Source organism: Lepisosteus platostomus, chromosome 14 (assembly GCF_059453375.1).
Source record: "Lepisosteus platostomus isolate fLepPlt1 chromosome 14, fLepPlt1.hap1, whole genome shotgun sequence".
NCBI lineage: Eukaryota > Metazoa > Chordata > Actinopteri > Semionotiformes > Lepisosteidae > Lepisosteus > Lepisosteus platostomus.
In genome coordinates, this window is record NC_142624.1 from 28,118,626 (window position 1) to 28,133,830 (window position 15,205).

The window sequence follows — 15,205 nt, forward strand, 5'->3', positions numbered from 1 at the left end:
ATATGATATTTCATATGTGTTGTCGCCATACTGCAATAACTTGACTGAGTCAATATTCACAATGCAACACAATGTTATACCAGGACAGGAATTTTCTTTCCCGGACTGTAAGAAGCCTGTCAGGAGACAATAAACACAAGATATCGAGTTTTTCTGGTGTTTAAAACCCCTCATGAAGGATGATAGAACACAATACAAATGATAGGAAGTGATGCATTACCTATAGGTCAATAAGGTACAGTATAAGTAATCTGACATTGCTTACTCTTTTGATAGGTTATTTATAATATACTTTAGGTCTTATATATGCAACTGTGGAAGCAAAAAAGTCTATCAATGCTTGCTTCCAGTGCAGATATAACTGCTTACAACCCAATGGAAAAAGATCTTAGACAACACTCTCAACTTTGTGATAAAACATCCTGCTTAGCTTTCCAAGGACACCAGCTGTGGATGGAAAAGGCAGAGCTATGAATGCATTCCCACATGCTGTGACAAATGAATATCTCCTACAGCCTCTCAGTGTTAATGTTTAATATCCTAAACTGATACAAATCTTCAAAACAGGACCAATAAAAGCTTTTTCCTGGTACCAAGCTATAAGCTCTTTCCCAGCTGCAATGTGTAAGAAGATGTGAATCAGTGCACTTGTTTTTTTTTCCACACAAAAAAAGATTGTAATGATGTTACAGTATTAATGCAATATAAAGAATGGATACTTACTGTACCAACCTTGATACAGTACCTCAATATTTTTGTCATAGTGTTCAAGATACAAGTTTATTATGTGAACATAGTTCTTTGGAATTAATTACTACTGAACTGAAAAATGGATGGCAAAACCAAAACTGATTAGTAAAGATTTACTGTAAACTGGAGATTATATCAACAATACATACGGCTGCTTTCAACAGTCTTGTGTTTGGTACCCCATAGGACCTGCATAGGTCACCAATCTGAATGAGCGTCTAACTAAATGAAGGCTTTGGGTCGGAAAAAAAACATTTCAATGGAGTCTTATTTCTCCAACATTACTCCCAGGCATTTGAGCAAAATAAAAATGTGCACTGGCAGTCATGAAATGATCTGCAGGTTCACATTACCACACTCTGCCCATCTGTGAAGCATGCAGGCTCATAACCAAGGTCATTGGTGTAAGAGAAATGACATCCATTTTAGATGTTGAGCAAGAAACAGCTCCGATTTTGTTTCTGTCTTGTATGAGTAGAATTTGTAGTTTTAATTCTCAAATGTGATGTTCCTAATGCTTTCATTTTCTGTGGAAAAATAGACCATTGAATGTATAATGAATGATTTTATCAGCTTCAATTTCATCCATTCCAGAATTACTGTGAATTCACAAGACATACAGTGCCTTGCGAAAGTATTCGGCCCCCTTGAACTTTTCAACCTTTTGCCACATTTCAGGCTTCAAACATAAAGATATAAATTTTTTATTTTATGTGAAGAATCACCAACAAGTGGGACACAATTGTGAAGTGGAACGAAATCTATTGGATTTTTGAAACTTTTTTAACTAATAAAAAAATGAAAAGTGGGGCGTGCAAAATTATTCGGCCCCCTTGCGTTAATACTTTGTAGAGCCACCTTTTGCTGCGATTACAGCTGCAAGTCGCTTGGGGTATGTCTCTATCAGTTTTGCACATCGAGAGACTGAAATTCTTGCCCATTCTTCCTTGCAAAACAGCTCGAGCTCAGTGAGGTTGGATGGAGAGCGTTTGTGAACAGCAGTTTTCAGCTCTTTCCACAGATTCTCGATTGGATTCAGGTCTGGACTTTGACTTGGCCATTCAAACACCTGGATACGTTTATTTGTGAACCATTCCTTTGTAGATTTTGCTGTATGTTTGGGATCATTGTCTTGTTGGAAGATAAATCTCCGTCCCAGTTTCAGGTCTTTTGCAGACTCCAACAGGTTTTCATCCAGAATGGTCCTGTATTTGGCTGCATCCATCTTCCCCTCAATTTTAACCATCTTCCCTGTCCCTGCTGAAGAAAAGCAGGCCCAAACCATGATGCTGCCACCACCATGTTTGACAGTGGGGATGGTGTGTTGAGGGTGATGAGCTGTGTTGCTTTTACGCCAAACATATCGTTTTGCATTGTGGCCAAAAAGTTCGATTTTGGTTTCATCTGACCAGAGCACCTTCTTCCACATGTTTGGGGTGTCTCCCAGGTGGCTTGTGGCAAACTTTAGACGAGACTTTTTATGGATATCTTTGAGAAATGGCTTTCTTCTTGCCACTCTTCCATAAAGGCCAGATTTGTGCAGTGTAAGACTGATTGTTGTCCTATGGACAGACTCTCCCACCTCAGCTGTAGTTCTCTGCAGTTCATCCAGAGTGATCATGGGCCTCTTGGCTGCATCTCTGATCAGTCTTCTCCTTGTCTGAGCTGAAAGTTTAGAGGGACGGCCAGGTCTTGGTAGATTTGCAGTGGTCTGATACTCCTTCCATTTCAAGATGATCGCTTGCACAGTGCTCCTTGGGATGTTTGAAGCTTGGGAAATCTTTTTGTATCCAAATCCGGCTTTAAACTTCTCCACAACAGTATTACGGACCTGCCTGGTGTGTTCCTTGGTCTTCATGATGCTCTCTGCGCTTTCAACAGAACCTTGAGACTATCACAGAGCAGGTGCATTTATACAGAGACTTGATTACACACAGGTGGATTCTATTTATCACCATCAGTCATTTAGGACAACATTGGATCATTCAGAGATCCTCGCTGAACTTCTGGAGTGAGTTTGCTGCACTGAAAGTAAAGGGGCCGAATAATTTTGCACGCCCCACTTTTCATTTTTTTATTAGTTAAAAAAGTTTCAAAAATCCAATAGATTTCGTTCCACTTCACAATTGTGTCCCACTTGTTGGTGATTCTTCACATAAAATAAAAATTTATATCTTTATGTTTGAAGCCTGAAATGTGGCAAAAGGTTGAAAAGTTCAAGGGGGCCGAATACTTTCGCAAGGCACTGTAATTGCAGTCCTTGTAGTGTTGCGTAAATGCTTACATATATATATATATCAACCATTCATAAGAAAATGTCACTTCGTTACAAATGTGCAATATTATCATGATTTGTAATTGAAACTATGCCAAACTCAATATTGACCATGGCAGCTTTCTGCTTAGTATGAGGTGTTTTAGTATTGCTACCTTTTTGAATGATTTAATTTGGTTATATGTGAGAGAATTTTCAAATTATCAGTGCAAGTGCTGACTTCTAAGCAATAGATTGTACAGAAGATCCTGGAGTACATATACTGTATGCACAACAAGAATTGATGTACAGAAATTGAGGAAGTCATCTCTCTATATTAGATCAATTTTATTTTTTTTACCAAAAGGCTATTGAAGACACCAAATAAACAGTATTGTCAGCAATTGCTATGACCCATAATACTGAATATTCAGTGCCAGGTATACATACAAATCTAATTTTACACTGGTTAGCAAATTTCATGTAAATTTGCAAATAAATGTAAATGAACTTCATCAATTAAACAGTGACATCTAGGGTAAAAGCATAATGTCTTTTTGAATTATTATGCCTACACCATGACTTATGAATGAGGATTTGCTATATCTCAGGGCTGGTTGTTATTGAAACTTCATGTTAATTCAGATTTTACCCATTGGCCATGGAAACATGCCAAGATTAAGTAAAGCAAGATGTTTGTATAGAAGTGCAGCTAGCTTAGCTTTGATAGAATTGCTTTTCTGTTGTTGTCATTGTTCAAACTAGCCCACCATGCTATTTTTTATTGAAGGGAAATTTAGTATACAAATAATGGCTAGGTTTGGATCAGTTAGTCATTATGTTAGTCATAATGATTGCACATCTCCTTTATTGTCTACTGTAGGTTTGTGAATAGGTTAAGTAATACTTAACGGGTAGGATCAGTGTTATATACAAATTGCAGTAAGCATGCTAATTAAAATAATAAAGCTTCCACTGTGTAGCAATTGGTGATTATGATAAAGCATAAAGCTTTAGACTTTCAAAGTCTAGAACATAAGAAAGGTTATATGAGAAAGGAAATTTGACGCACCTAGCCTATTTGATTTATATACTGTACCTAATACCTTGTTCCAGACCCCCTCTTTGTGTAAAAAATACCTCCTGTTTATATTTTTACATGCTTTTCCATGTAACTTCCACTTGTGTTTTCTGGTTTGTGTTTGATGTGTTTGATTTGTTTTTCTACCGATTCTGCAGGTAATCCCTGGGTTAACATTGTAATTGCCTTTCAGGACTTTGAAGGCTTGTATCAGCACCTCCTTGTAGCCTTCTCTGTTCAGCTGTAAACAACTTCAGCCATTTTAGCGTGTCAGTGTGATTGTCCTCTTAAAGAACATTCCTATTCCTTTAAATCTGGAAATATACTGTAAGTGGTCATTCTACACTGAATTGATCCAGACTGGCAACATCTTTATTTTTACCAAACTTCTATTCTTAATGAGGCCTTTTATATGTATTCTCATTTTCTGTCCATTAACCAGTTCTCAATTTAAATATCCCAATTAATTTGAATGCGTGCTGTGTGCAATTTCAGAAAAAATCTTTCATGAGGAATGTTATTAAATGCCTTCTGAAAACCTTAACATGCCAAGCCATATGCTCTGTGTCTGTCTATTGCTGTTGTACTGTATCTTGTTGAAAGATCAAGTTAAGCAAGGCCTAACCTTCTCCCTTTAATCCTATTTCCATGTCAAAGGATGAGTACTCATTACATAAAGTTGTCACTGTTGTCTTGTGTCAGCTGCATCTCTTTTGATTTCTGTTATTATTCTATACTTGATAATCTGAATGCATCACAAAAGTAATTCAGAAACTAATATGATATCCTTGTGTTCTGTCCTTAGACAACCACTTTGATTGGGCTCTTGAAAACAGCAAGACTGTTGCGGCTGGTGAGAGTGGCTCGTAAGCTGGACCGCTATTCTGAATACGGTGCCGCAGTACTGATGCTGCTTATGTGCATTTTTGCACTAATTGCACATTGGCTTGCTTGCATTTGGTATGCCATTGGAAATGTGGAAAGGCCTTATCTGGTGCATAAAATTGGCTGGCTTGATTCTCTCGGGATACAGATTGGGAAGCGGTACAACTATAGCGATGCCAGTTCCGGACCCTCAATTAAGGACAAATATGTTACTGCACTGTACTTCACCTTCAGCAGTCTGACAAGTGTTGGATTCGGCAATGTGTCTCCAAATACCAACTCCGAAAAAATTTTCTCCATATGCGTCATGCTGATTGGCTGTGAGTGGCAATTAAACTTTTAACTATTCTATTTTACAGAAGGTTTGTATCTATTCCCTTAAGTGTGTTGTTTTCTCCTCACTTCCTACATGTTTAGTGTAGTTTTTAAAAGATCTATCTGATCAGGCTTATGAATGTGAATAACATACGGGAATCAGTCTATAAAAGACTACTTTGAACTGTACTCGCAGTTTAAATGATTTAAAAACAAATTTGGAATGTTTCAGTCAAAAATATTTCGTTTTACAACTATGTCGAAACCACAGAGTTTTGAACCAGTTTACTTCTGTGTTCACATTTCTTTCTTTAGAGCTAAAGAAGGATTTTTGCTCAAATTACCCTGTGTTTGTACAGCACAAAAACATTATTTTCTTTCTCAGTCTTTTAAATTACAATACAGTTAAACTTCCTCTAAAATCTTATATAGGATCAATAACGAACAGAAAGTAGGGGTAATGCACGAATGCACTAGCTATGTATGAGGGGCCATTTAGGCCATTATTCAAACTTTACCGCTCATAAACACAGATTGGTCTCACGTACACACAAAATGCTCTCACACTCTCCATTTTACCTCTCACACAGAAAACGCTCTCACATTCACTAGTTTTGTTTCTCACATTCACATTGTGAAGGAGTGTTTTATGTGTATGTGCGAGGTAAAACTAGTGAATGTGAGAGCGTTTTGTGTGTATGCGAGAGCTAAAATGGAGAGTGTGAGAGCATTTTCTATGAATGTAAGAGGTAAAATGGAGAGTATGAGAGCATTTGTGGTGTATGTGAGAGAGGTTTGTGCGTGTGAGAGAGCATTTTGTGTGTATGTGAGAGCAATTGGTGTGTGTATGAGAGGTAAAGTTTGAATAATGGCCTAAATGGCACCTCATAGCTACAGCATGTGTCCTGATTGTTTTCAGATAACAATTAGACCTGATAATGTCAGTTTTTGTCACTGTTACTAAAGCTTTACTTCTTTATTTTTGCAATTAATTCTCTTTTGTCCTATTTCATGTAGATGAAATGATCATTTCATGCATTAAAACGACAATCAAATTACACATAAAAGTTTCCAGCAGAAAAGAGAAAACGAGGCAACAGTACAAATTAAATTCCCATGAGGACTTTTTTTTATCTGCTGTGTTTCGTAGCGCTGATGTACGCCAGTATCTTTGGGAATGTGTCAGCAATTATACAGAGGCTGTATTCTGGCACAGCAAGGTACCACATGCAGATGCTTCGGGTGAAAGAGTTTATCCGATTCCATCAGATTCCTAACCCTCTTCGGCAGAGACTGGAAGAGTATTTCCAACATGCTTGGACATATACTAATGGCATCGACATGAATATGGTATGTGCATAATTACAACAATTTACCAATAAAAATATGGAAGCAACACCATAACTAACTTCTTTATAATACCATATTACATATTACTACTTCTTTGAAATACTAAACCAACACTAGTGATAATAGCTATGCTACCTCTGTTGAATGCACTCTGTTTGCTGTTAGTTCTTGTACTTATCAAAAGTAACATTGTAGGAAATTGTGTTTAACACAATTAACAAAATACTAGTCCATTCCATCTGGAAAAATGATAATAAAGCTTACAACCAAATGGATTGTTTGTATTCAATGTACTTAAAAACCACTTGTCCTTTTTTCTTGTCTGCTTCATATCTAATGGAATGACTACACAACTCTGGTAAGAGCAGGAGGTATTTATGTGAAAATCGAACTGATTTTTATAAGAAACCATTGCTTGTGGATTTTTTTTCAGGCTTTCAAATAGCTTTCTTTTTTAAAATTACTTTCTTTGCAGAAGTAAGTAGGAGAGATGAGCAGGGCCATTTCGGCATCATTTCCAACCTAAAGAAAACAGTGAAATAACACGATCTGTTTCAAATAAAATTCAGTGTTTGTTTAATTTCTCTCACCCAAGTCATGCACAAGACTTTGGTTCATGTGCATATGGTGACTTCTATTTTCATTGAGAAAAAAATAAATATAAATATACACTGTAGTAACACAGCAGCCAAGCTTTTTCCTTTTCTTTGCAGCTCAAACACATGCATGCCAGCTTTTAATTAGTGTGGCTCTTCGGATTGCAAACATTGTGCATATGCCACAGATTGACTTGCATGTAGATCTGCAACCTTGCTTTTTGCATGAAATCCGTGTCTTTAAAAATGCTACCATTATTTTCATATCACTTCTAAAAACAAATTAAGATACAGAAATCAGCACGCTTTCGGTTCTGATTTTTTATATATTGTATCATTAAATTGGAAGAAAACATATATTTATGTTTTTGAAACATACCTGCACCTGGCAAATATTTTGTTACTTTTTCTAATTATTAAAATCTCACAAAGCTGCATTTATAGCTACTGAAGCATTTACTAACTGCTCTTATGGATATCAGCTTTAAACTTATTCTGAAAAATATTTTTCTAATAATGTTTTTACAAATCTGGTATACTCTTTTTATGACCTAGAGCCTATTTTCTTTTTCTACTTATAGCAAACCACTCTCGGAAAATATGAAAAGTTCATAAGCAAAAGACAACTATTCTTCAGTACAGAAGATTTTAGTAAAATATTGTATGTCTTTTCACTTAAATTATGGTAATTTGCTATACAAAATATAAAGATTAGATTTCAATTGCAGTTACCAAAGAATGACATGAAAATTATTAAATATTTTGAGATTTGAGTGCATAATATAACATTACAATAACAATAGTTTTATCAAAATAAATTATTATTTAAAATAAATTATGTAAATATCTTAAAGATAAAGTTTTTGGAATAATTATTTTAGAACAGTGAACAATACGCCATGAAAACAATTTGCAATAAAGCTAAATATATTTATTTGAACTGTGTATGTATATTGAAAATATACTGTTTATACTTTTAGCAAATAAAATACTGTACTGTAGCTGAGAATAATGGATATATTAAATGGTAAAAAACAGACAGCAAAGTTGTTTTTTATACTTTAGAAAAATAGACACTAACTTTTTTATTTTAAATAGGAAAACTACTGTAGTTCTCTTTTTGATCCCTCTGATCCAGAGAGGTAAGTTGTTTTTACAAAACAATTCTGAAGGTACTTTGGCATCTAAAGATGACAAATGATGCTCCTACTCAGATATTTTAAAAACAACAGGATTTTTCTTTGAGTAAATATACTGAATTGTTCTTTCAAACTCCCATCATCTTTGTAAAATTCCTGAAAAAGCATTATTTTAAAATTCTTTCATCAAATTGTTTTCAAATAAAAAAACGTTTTTAAGAGAAATGGCATGGTTTGAAATAATAAAAAAATAATCATATTGAAAAGCAATTTTTTCATTACATTTGTGAAATTCTTTGGTGATTACAATACTAGAGGTAAAAATTAAGTAAGTAGCAATAATGATGATAAATGAGTAGGTTTGTTATTAGTATTAGGAGTAATAGTAATGCCAGTTTAATCAGTTTAATCAAATATATTTAGCTTTATTTGGCAGGAAGATGTATTCTTTTGCCTTATTAAAATTATTTCTATTTTTACATTAGAATTCTGACTCCCACATAAATATGCATGTTTCAAAATTCATATCTGTCTCCTTTTCCTTGAAGAATTATTTGGAGTTTGTGTAAGTTAACTGAATAGGACCGAAAACAAAAAATGTATCTTATGAAATCTGAAGGAAGAGAAAGATCAGAACAGAAACTGTTGTAGCAAGCTATTGAGATCCCATGGTTTGGCCCTGTAGTGTTTTTATAGTTTGTACTGTCCAGTTGTACAGAAGGAAAGCTTCATTTTTTATTTACTTTATTTAAATCAGATATTATACAGTTTGCTTCTGACCTAGGAATACCACAGTTGGAAAATTGATCCTTTAATCTTTTGTATTTTGTGTTGAATATGGTAATTGATTTCAGAAAAATACCTTACGTTCAGAAAGTAATTTGATTACTTTATTGATTGAAAGTGTATGGTAGTATACATCTGTTGTTTGTGTATGTCCCTGTATTCTTTTGTCTGCTGATGACTATAATTAGCATTGATAGTTCTTGTGTTTTTTTTATTTTAAAATGTTCCTGCTTAGGTCCTAAAGGGGTTTCCGGAATGTCTGCAGGCTGATATTTGCCTTCACCTCAACCAGAGCTTGCTTCAAAACTGCAAAGCTTTCAGAGGAGCTACCAAAGGTTGTCTGCGAGCTCTGGCCATGAGATTTAAAACCACTCATGCTCCTCCTGGAGACACGCTGGTGCATTCTGGAGATGTCCTGACTGCACTGTACTTCCTGTCTCGGGGCTCCATTGAAATCCTGAAGGATGACATTGTTGTTGCAATACTTGGTAAGTACCCTGTGGATACTGTGTTAATATTATGTTATTATAATTAACTCTTTGTGCAGTGCAGTAACCCAAACGCATTAATACAGATGTGTTCCAAAAGAAGCATTATCACCACATTTCAGTGAACGCAGCCGTGGAATTGCCTAATCATTTATGTAAAAATGGAACCATCAGACTTTCTTTGCTCCTGAAAATTTCCAAGCTTTTGAACTCGTTACACTCCATACAATAAATAAACATAGACAAAACTACTCCTCCACTGTACAGTGCGACAATTAAACCTGAAATGCAGCAAAAAAGTATCTTTTTTCTTTTTTTGAAAATGTATTAATGCTGTGAAGTAACTAAAAGCAGGACTGATTAGGTGTATTAGGCTTGTCCTTTTTCTGGTTCTGTCAAAAAGCTTTGCCAAACAGAGAAAATGAAGTAAATACTTTAATTTTGTCCATTTGAGTGGGAGGACAAGTTCTTTCTGAAGGTTTAGTGAAAAATTACAAAACAAAAAATATTGTTCCTTTAATTAAATTTAAATACTGTACAAAATGTGTAATGGGAATTATATCCAGGATGCCAGTCATTGTTATACAGTAGTTCAGGTGGGTAGCTGCGTCAGCATGCCTAGGCTGCAAAGGAACAAGTAAAAAAAAAGAAGAAAGAGAACACAACATTTCGGCTGTGGAGCCTTCTTCACACCTGACACACCTGAAGAAGGTTCTCTTTCTTCTTTTTTTTCAGCATGGAATAAACCTATTACTTGTTCCATTGTTATACAGTACATACTGTATATCTTTTTCATGATTTTTTTTCTTCTTGATAAAAATGGAAATTGGATCATAACAAGCTTAAAGAAAAATGTAAAATGTGGCTAATTGTATTTACAGTATTCATTGTGCAGATTTATTTATTCACAGCAATGTTGTCTGATGGGTGTGCAGTGGCAAAACTGATGATAATTTCCTCACTGTTTCTCATAGCTGCTACAAGCATTCATAAGAAGCTGTAAATAACGCTTTGAACAACAGATGATTATGGTATTTTGGACAAGTAGAAGTGCTATGTGTAATAAAGAAAAATTGCATACTTTCTAGTACTTCACTTTTAGATGAAATAGGTGAAACACTTAAGGTCTGGCCTGTAGAGGATTGCTGTTTGAAATATATTATTAGCTAATTTGCAGAGACTGACATTCCCTGAGGGATAGGTGCACAGTATTACGTCCCAGCTAAGATACTATGCAGCCATTCATTTTCCAATTCAGCCCAGCACAGAGTACATTAAAGCTGGCAGCGTTTCAAGTCAAAGAGGTCTTCTCTTTCCAAGGGAGTAGAAAATAATTGCTACATCCAAACAGATAGTCACTTATTGCTGAAAGAGTTGACGATGTACTAATATTACACACTAACCCTTACAGATACCTATGTTTCAGAAGTCACACAGAGCTACAAAAATGTTTGCCTGCTGTGGAACACAACAAGAGAACACACTACTGCTGTACAATGTATGTTCTCTTTTGTTCATGAAAGTCAGATTTTGTAATATAGTTATTTTTAACATTAGTCATGTAGTGCATCATTGTTACAGTACATTGCTATTTTGGTACTATGGTTGCTTTAGTATGAGAATGTAATTGGTTACCTGTTCTAATGCTTCTAATTTTGCATTCTGATAAATAATACAGATGTTGTTTTTTTTAACTGCAGACCTTTCTAAAGATATTATTTATGTATATGTAAGGTTACAGACTAACTATCTGTATCTATCGGCATTTTTGCCCTTGCACACTGCTCTGCATTTAATAGCTGTACAGCTCTGCAGTAGTACTTCATACCTGTGGCTTTTCTGCACTCTTTTATTTACTAAGAACATTCCCCATGTGGTTTCAAAACAAACCTTCCAATCCTTTTTTTGTGTTCTAATAGATTGCAGTTGGTTTGGTGAGATTTCTGGCTTCTCTGTAATTTTAAAGCAGTGTGGGCAGAAAAACAAACTCCACTGGTCATTTCTGAGAAAGAGCCAAAAAATCTGCTTTATATATATTTATTAATTAAGGTATATACAGTTTCAAAACATACAATACTTCTGTAGGGGTTACATTAAAAAATCTTCCATATAATAAAAGATAGGGAGTTGTCACCCTGCCATATTAATAAGAATTGTATCTTCAGTGTGTACAGCATACACTACAGTATTTATTTTCCATAAAAATGTCCGGGTATCCTCCTTCTACAAAATGAATTGAAATCCCTCATAAAAAAATATTTAAATGTATGTTGTTGCTGTTCTCACATTTCTCATATAAAGAAAGCTTACCTGTTGAAGCTAGATTTGTTTTCAGTTTGAGCTAAAATGACTAGTCTTGGTCTTGCAGTTGACCAAGCAGTGGAGGTAATAGAAAAAATATTTATTTACATACTATAGAAATACATTTCTATATTGAACAGCTTTTCCCACGTTTTGCTGTGATCTCTGTTTCCATATATTACTTTAAGATTATTTTATATATATATATTGCTTAGGTAAATTTGCTGCTAGCAGTTATGGCCTAAATCCTTTAATGTGCATCTTTCTTGTGATTTTAGATTTTTTTTCATTTGTCTAGACTAGACAGTTTTTCATTTGCAGTGAAAAAAAAGACTGTTAGGGATGAACTAATGTATCTGAATTACTGCTGCCAGCTTCCTAATAATGCAGATCTTGTCAGATTACTCATAATGCAGCTTTCATTTTCTGTGAAGAAAATAGCTTTGCACTCCCACACTAACTACAATGCAAGGAAAAACCCCAAGTTGTTCTGTCTTTGTAAAATAATATCTCTTTGCAGTTCTGACCTGGTGGAAGACATTTCAGTTTTGCAGCTTCTTGTAAAAAGATTTGGCAGCTGTGAAGAGTCCTATGTAAAGAGCTTTGCAAATAAGTTTTTAAAAGAGAAGGGAATATTTATTGAATTGCATATTTTTGGATTTAATCTTCTGCTCTCCACATAGTATGTGAAGTCAATTCTGCTATTCAGTGTTATTGACAAGTCTTTCAAATGACTAGAGGATTTTTTCCAGTATCTCACAGTTGGCTTCAAGCAGGTGTTACAGGTTAAGCCTTACTTAAACATGTCTATCTTACACAGTGAATGGGCTTTACAGAATCTGCTGGCATAATAAGATCAAAGTACAATGAGTCCTAAGCAAATCTTATAAACTAAAAAGCAAAAAGTAAAAAATCGAGGAACCATAATCACTTCAGATACAGGATTTTTACTTGATTTTTATCTTAATTTATGCTCTTCTAGTTTTGCATGCTTCAGTAGCAAATGTTGATATTTAATGTGGGATGATTAGTTAGTTCTAACATTAACATGTTTAAATTTGGCCCGCATATCTTGGCAGAGTGTTTGACACAATATACTGTACACTGCAGTTGCACAGTTAATCGATAGGTTACACACAGACAGCTTTATCTCAGTGGTCTTCCAGCAACTGTCCATTTCCCATCATCCTAGAATTACTTAATAAATCTAAAAAATGTCTTACTGTCTTAGTCTGTACCTTATGTTTATTTTGTATAAAATCGCAAATAAAATCATTAAAGGAAAGAGGGAAAATGCAGCAAATTAATCTAGATTAAGAGTAAATAACATATTAATTACTACAGTATAGTGAAAAGATCCACAGATGTGTTTAACTCGTTAGTGTTGAACTATATTAATATAACAAATTCTCTAGAAAAGATAACATTGAGCTAGGCCGTAAGATTTTTAAGCCGTAAGTGAGCAGTATAACCTTATGTTCCAGTCTATCTAAATTCTATAATGAACCAGTGTAATTTACAGAGAACAGAGATGTATGTTGATCTAGAGTACTAGTTAGCACATGACCTACAGATGTCCGGACATACTGTAGTGTATTACACCCTACATTCGAAGATACTGCAGTAGGTAAGGCGTAGGAATAGTGTAATCTCTGAGATAAGGTTATATATAAATAATTCAGCATCAGATACTCAAAGCCTGGAGAACCAAGAAACCAAGAAATTTTATACAGGTGGAAGACAAATATGAAGCAGATGGTGTCAGTTTATGATAACAATCTTCATTTTGTTACAGTTCAGAATTGGCTCTTGCAGCTATATCTTAATTTTAGACACATGCTGTCTGTTTTGTTCTGCAAGTAAGCCTCACCACATTTAGTGTCATCAGCATAGCAGTAAAACTCAAGTTCAACATGTAGAATAATGTGACCAAAAGGAAAGATGTGAATACAAAATAGTAAAAGTGCCAGCACCCTGAGTAAGTGGGATAACAGGTTTAAACAGCTATGATTTACAAATTGGTTCCCAGTTATCCTCAGAATCTTCCATGAAATTAACCAGCATGTCATGGTTGACAGCATCAAAAGCTGCACTTCAGTCCAGAAAGATAAGGATATTATGAGACCAAACTTCAGAAACCAACAGCAAGTTACCTTAACAAGCGCAAATCCATTACTGAATCTCTATCAAAAGCCAGACTGTAAAGGTCCAGAAAGCTCATAAGATTCAAGATGAGAGTTTAACTGAGCTGCTACTGCCATTTTTTTAAAGAAAGGTGTCTTTGGAAATAGGATGGTCGTTGTTAAGTAGCTGGTGGTCCTGGCTAGGTTTCACACAGATGTGATAGAAGCTGATGATAACCAGAGACATTGTTCTGTTTGAAGTGCTGTCCTCTGGATGTGGTATTAAACTAAAGGTCTAGACAACTTGGTCATTAAAGATCACATGGTATTTTTCAAAGGAGTAGGGTGTTAATCTCAGTGTCCTGGGTTAGTACAATCTAGCCTTACTGCAGTACCTTCTCCATTCAGTTAGTGAAACACTTTCTCATTTCTCTGTATAATCTGTTATACGGTTGTGTAACACATCTTCAGGTGCAGAATCACCACCACAAATCACTCAAATGGGTGCAAAACTTCATGGGTAAAGAATTGAACTTATTTTAGATGCACAAATGCTGTGTACATGCAAGGATGATGGGTGATGTTTCTAATCTGGCTCTTTCACAGCAGCAATCACAGATCTGGCTGACATGTCTGATTGTAGCTAAAAACATTGTTGGAGCTCTGTTTGCCTTCTTCTTCCCTCTCCCAGTATCACTGGATCTTGGTCTTCTTATTTCTATTATATTCTTAAAATGTGTTATTCTTGTTATATCCATGGTGTCAGTGGCAGAGGAGTGCTGCTGCTGACACAGTCAGACCGTGTTGAATCGTTGCTGTCTGTTGGTATTTTGCAACTTCTTAGGTAGAAACTAGGAAAGGGCTGCCACTTAGGAAGATGGGTAAGCAGGTTTTTGGTGGGGTGCGGGACAGTTATTTTTCTTAGGTTGTGTTGAATTTTGAATGATGTGGTTATGAAAATAAATATAAATCACAAAATATTATTATAATGCTGTCCCTCTGTAAAAAAGTGTCTTTATGGCTCCTATTTGCGTTTACCTTCAAGACGTACTAATTTGACTGCAACCCTCACCAGGAGTAAGTGATTTGAAAATGAGATGACACATTCTAATCTGAGTGAATGTCAATTCTCCCAAT

At 35.2% G+C, this 15,205-nt stretch overlaps 1 protein-coding gene across 5 annotated transcripts in view; it reads left to right on the top strand.

Moving 5' to 3' along the window:
• kcnh7b (potassium channel, voltage gated eag related subfamily H, member 7b) overlaps positions 1–15,205 on the top strand; it is a 94,144-nt gene that overhangs the window by 62,222 nt on the left and 16,717 nt on the right. For 4 of the 5 annotated variants that reach the window (XM_088605447.1, XM_088605449.1, XM_088605450.1 and 1 more), the window contains 3 exons: positions 4,891–5,290; positions 6,436–6,635; positions 9,392–9,644. In XM_088605447.1, the coding sequence (XP_088461573.1) occupies positions 4,891–5,290; positions 6,436–6,635; positions 9,392–9,644 (853 nt within the window). The remainder of the gene's footprint in view (positions 1–4,890; positions 5,291–6,435; positions 6,636–9,391; positions 9,645–15,205) is intronic. The other variant, XM_088605448.1, reaches the window with a different exon arrangement.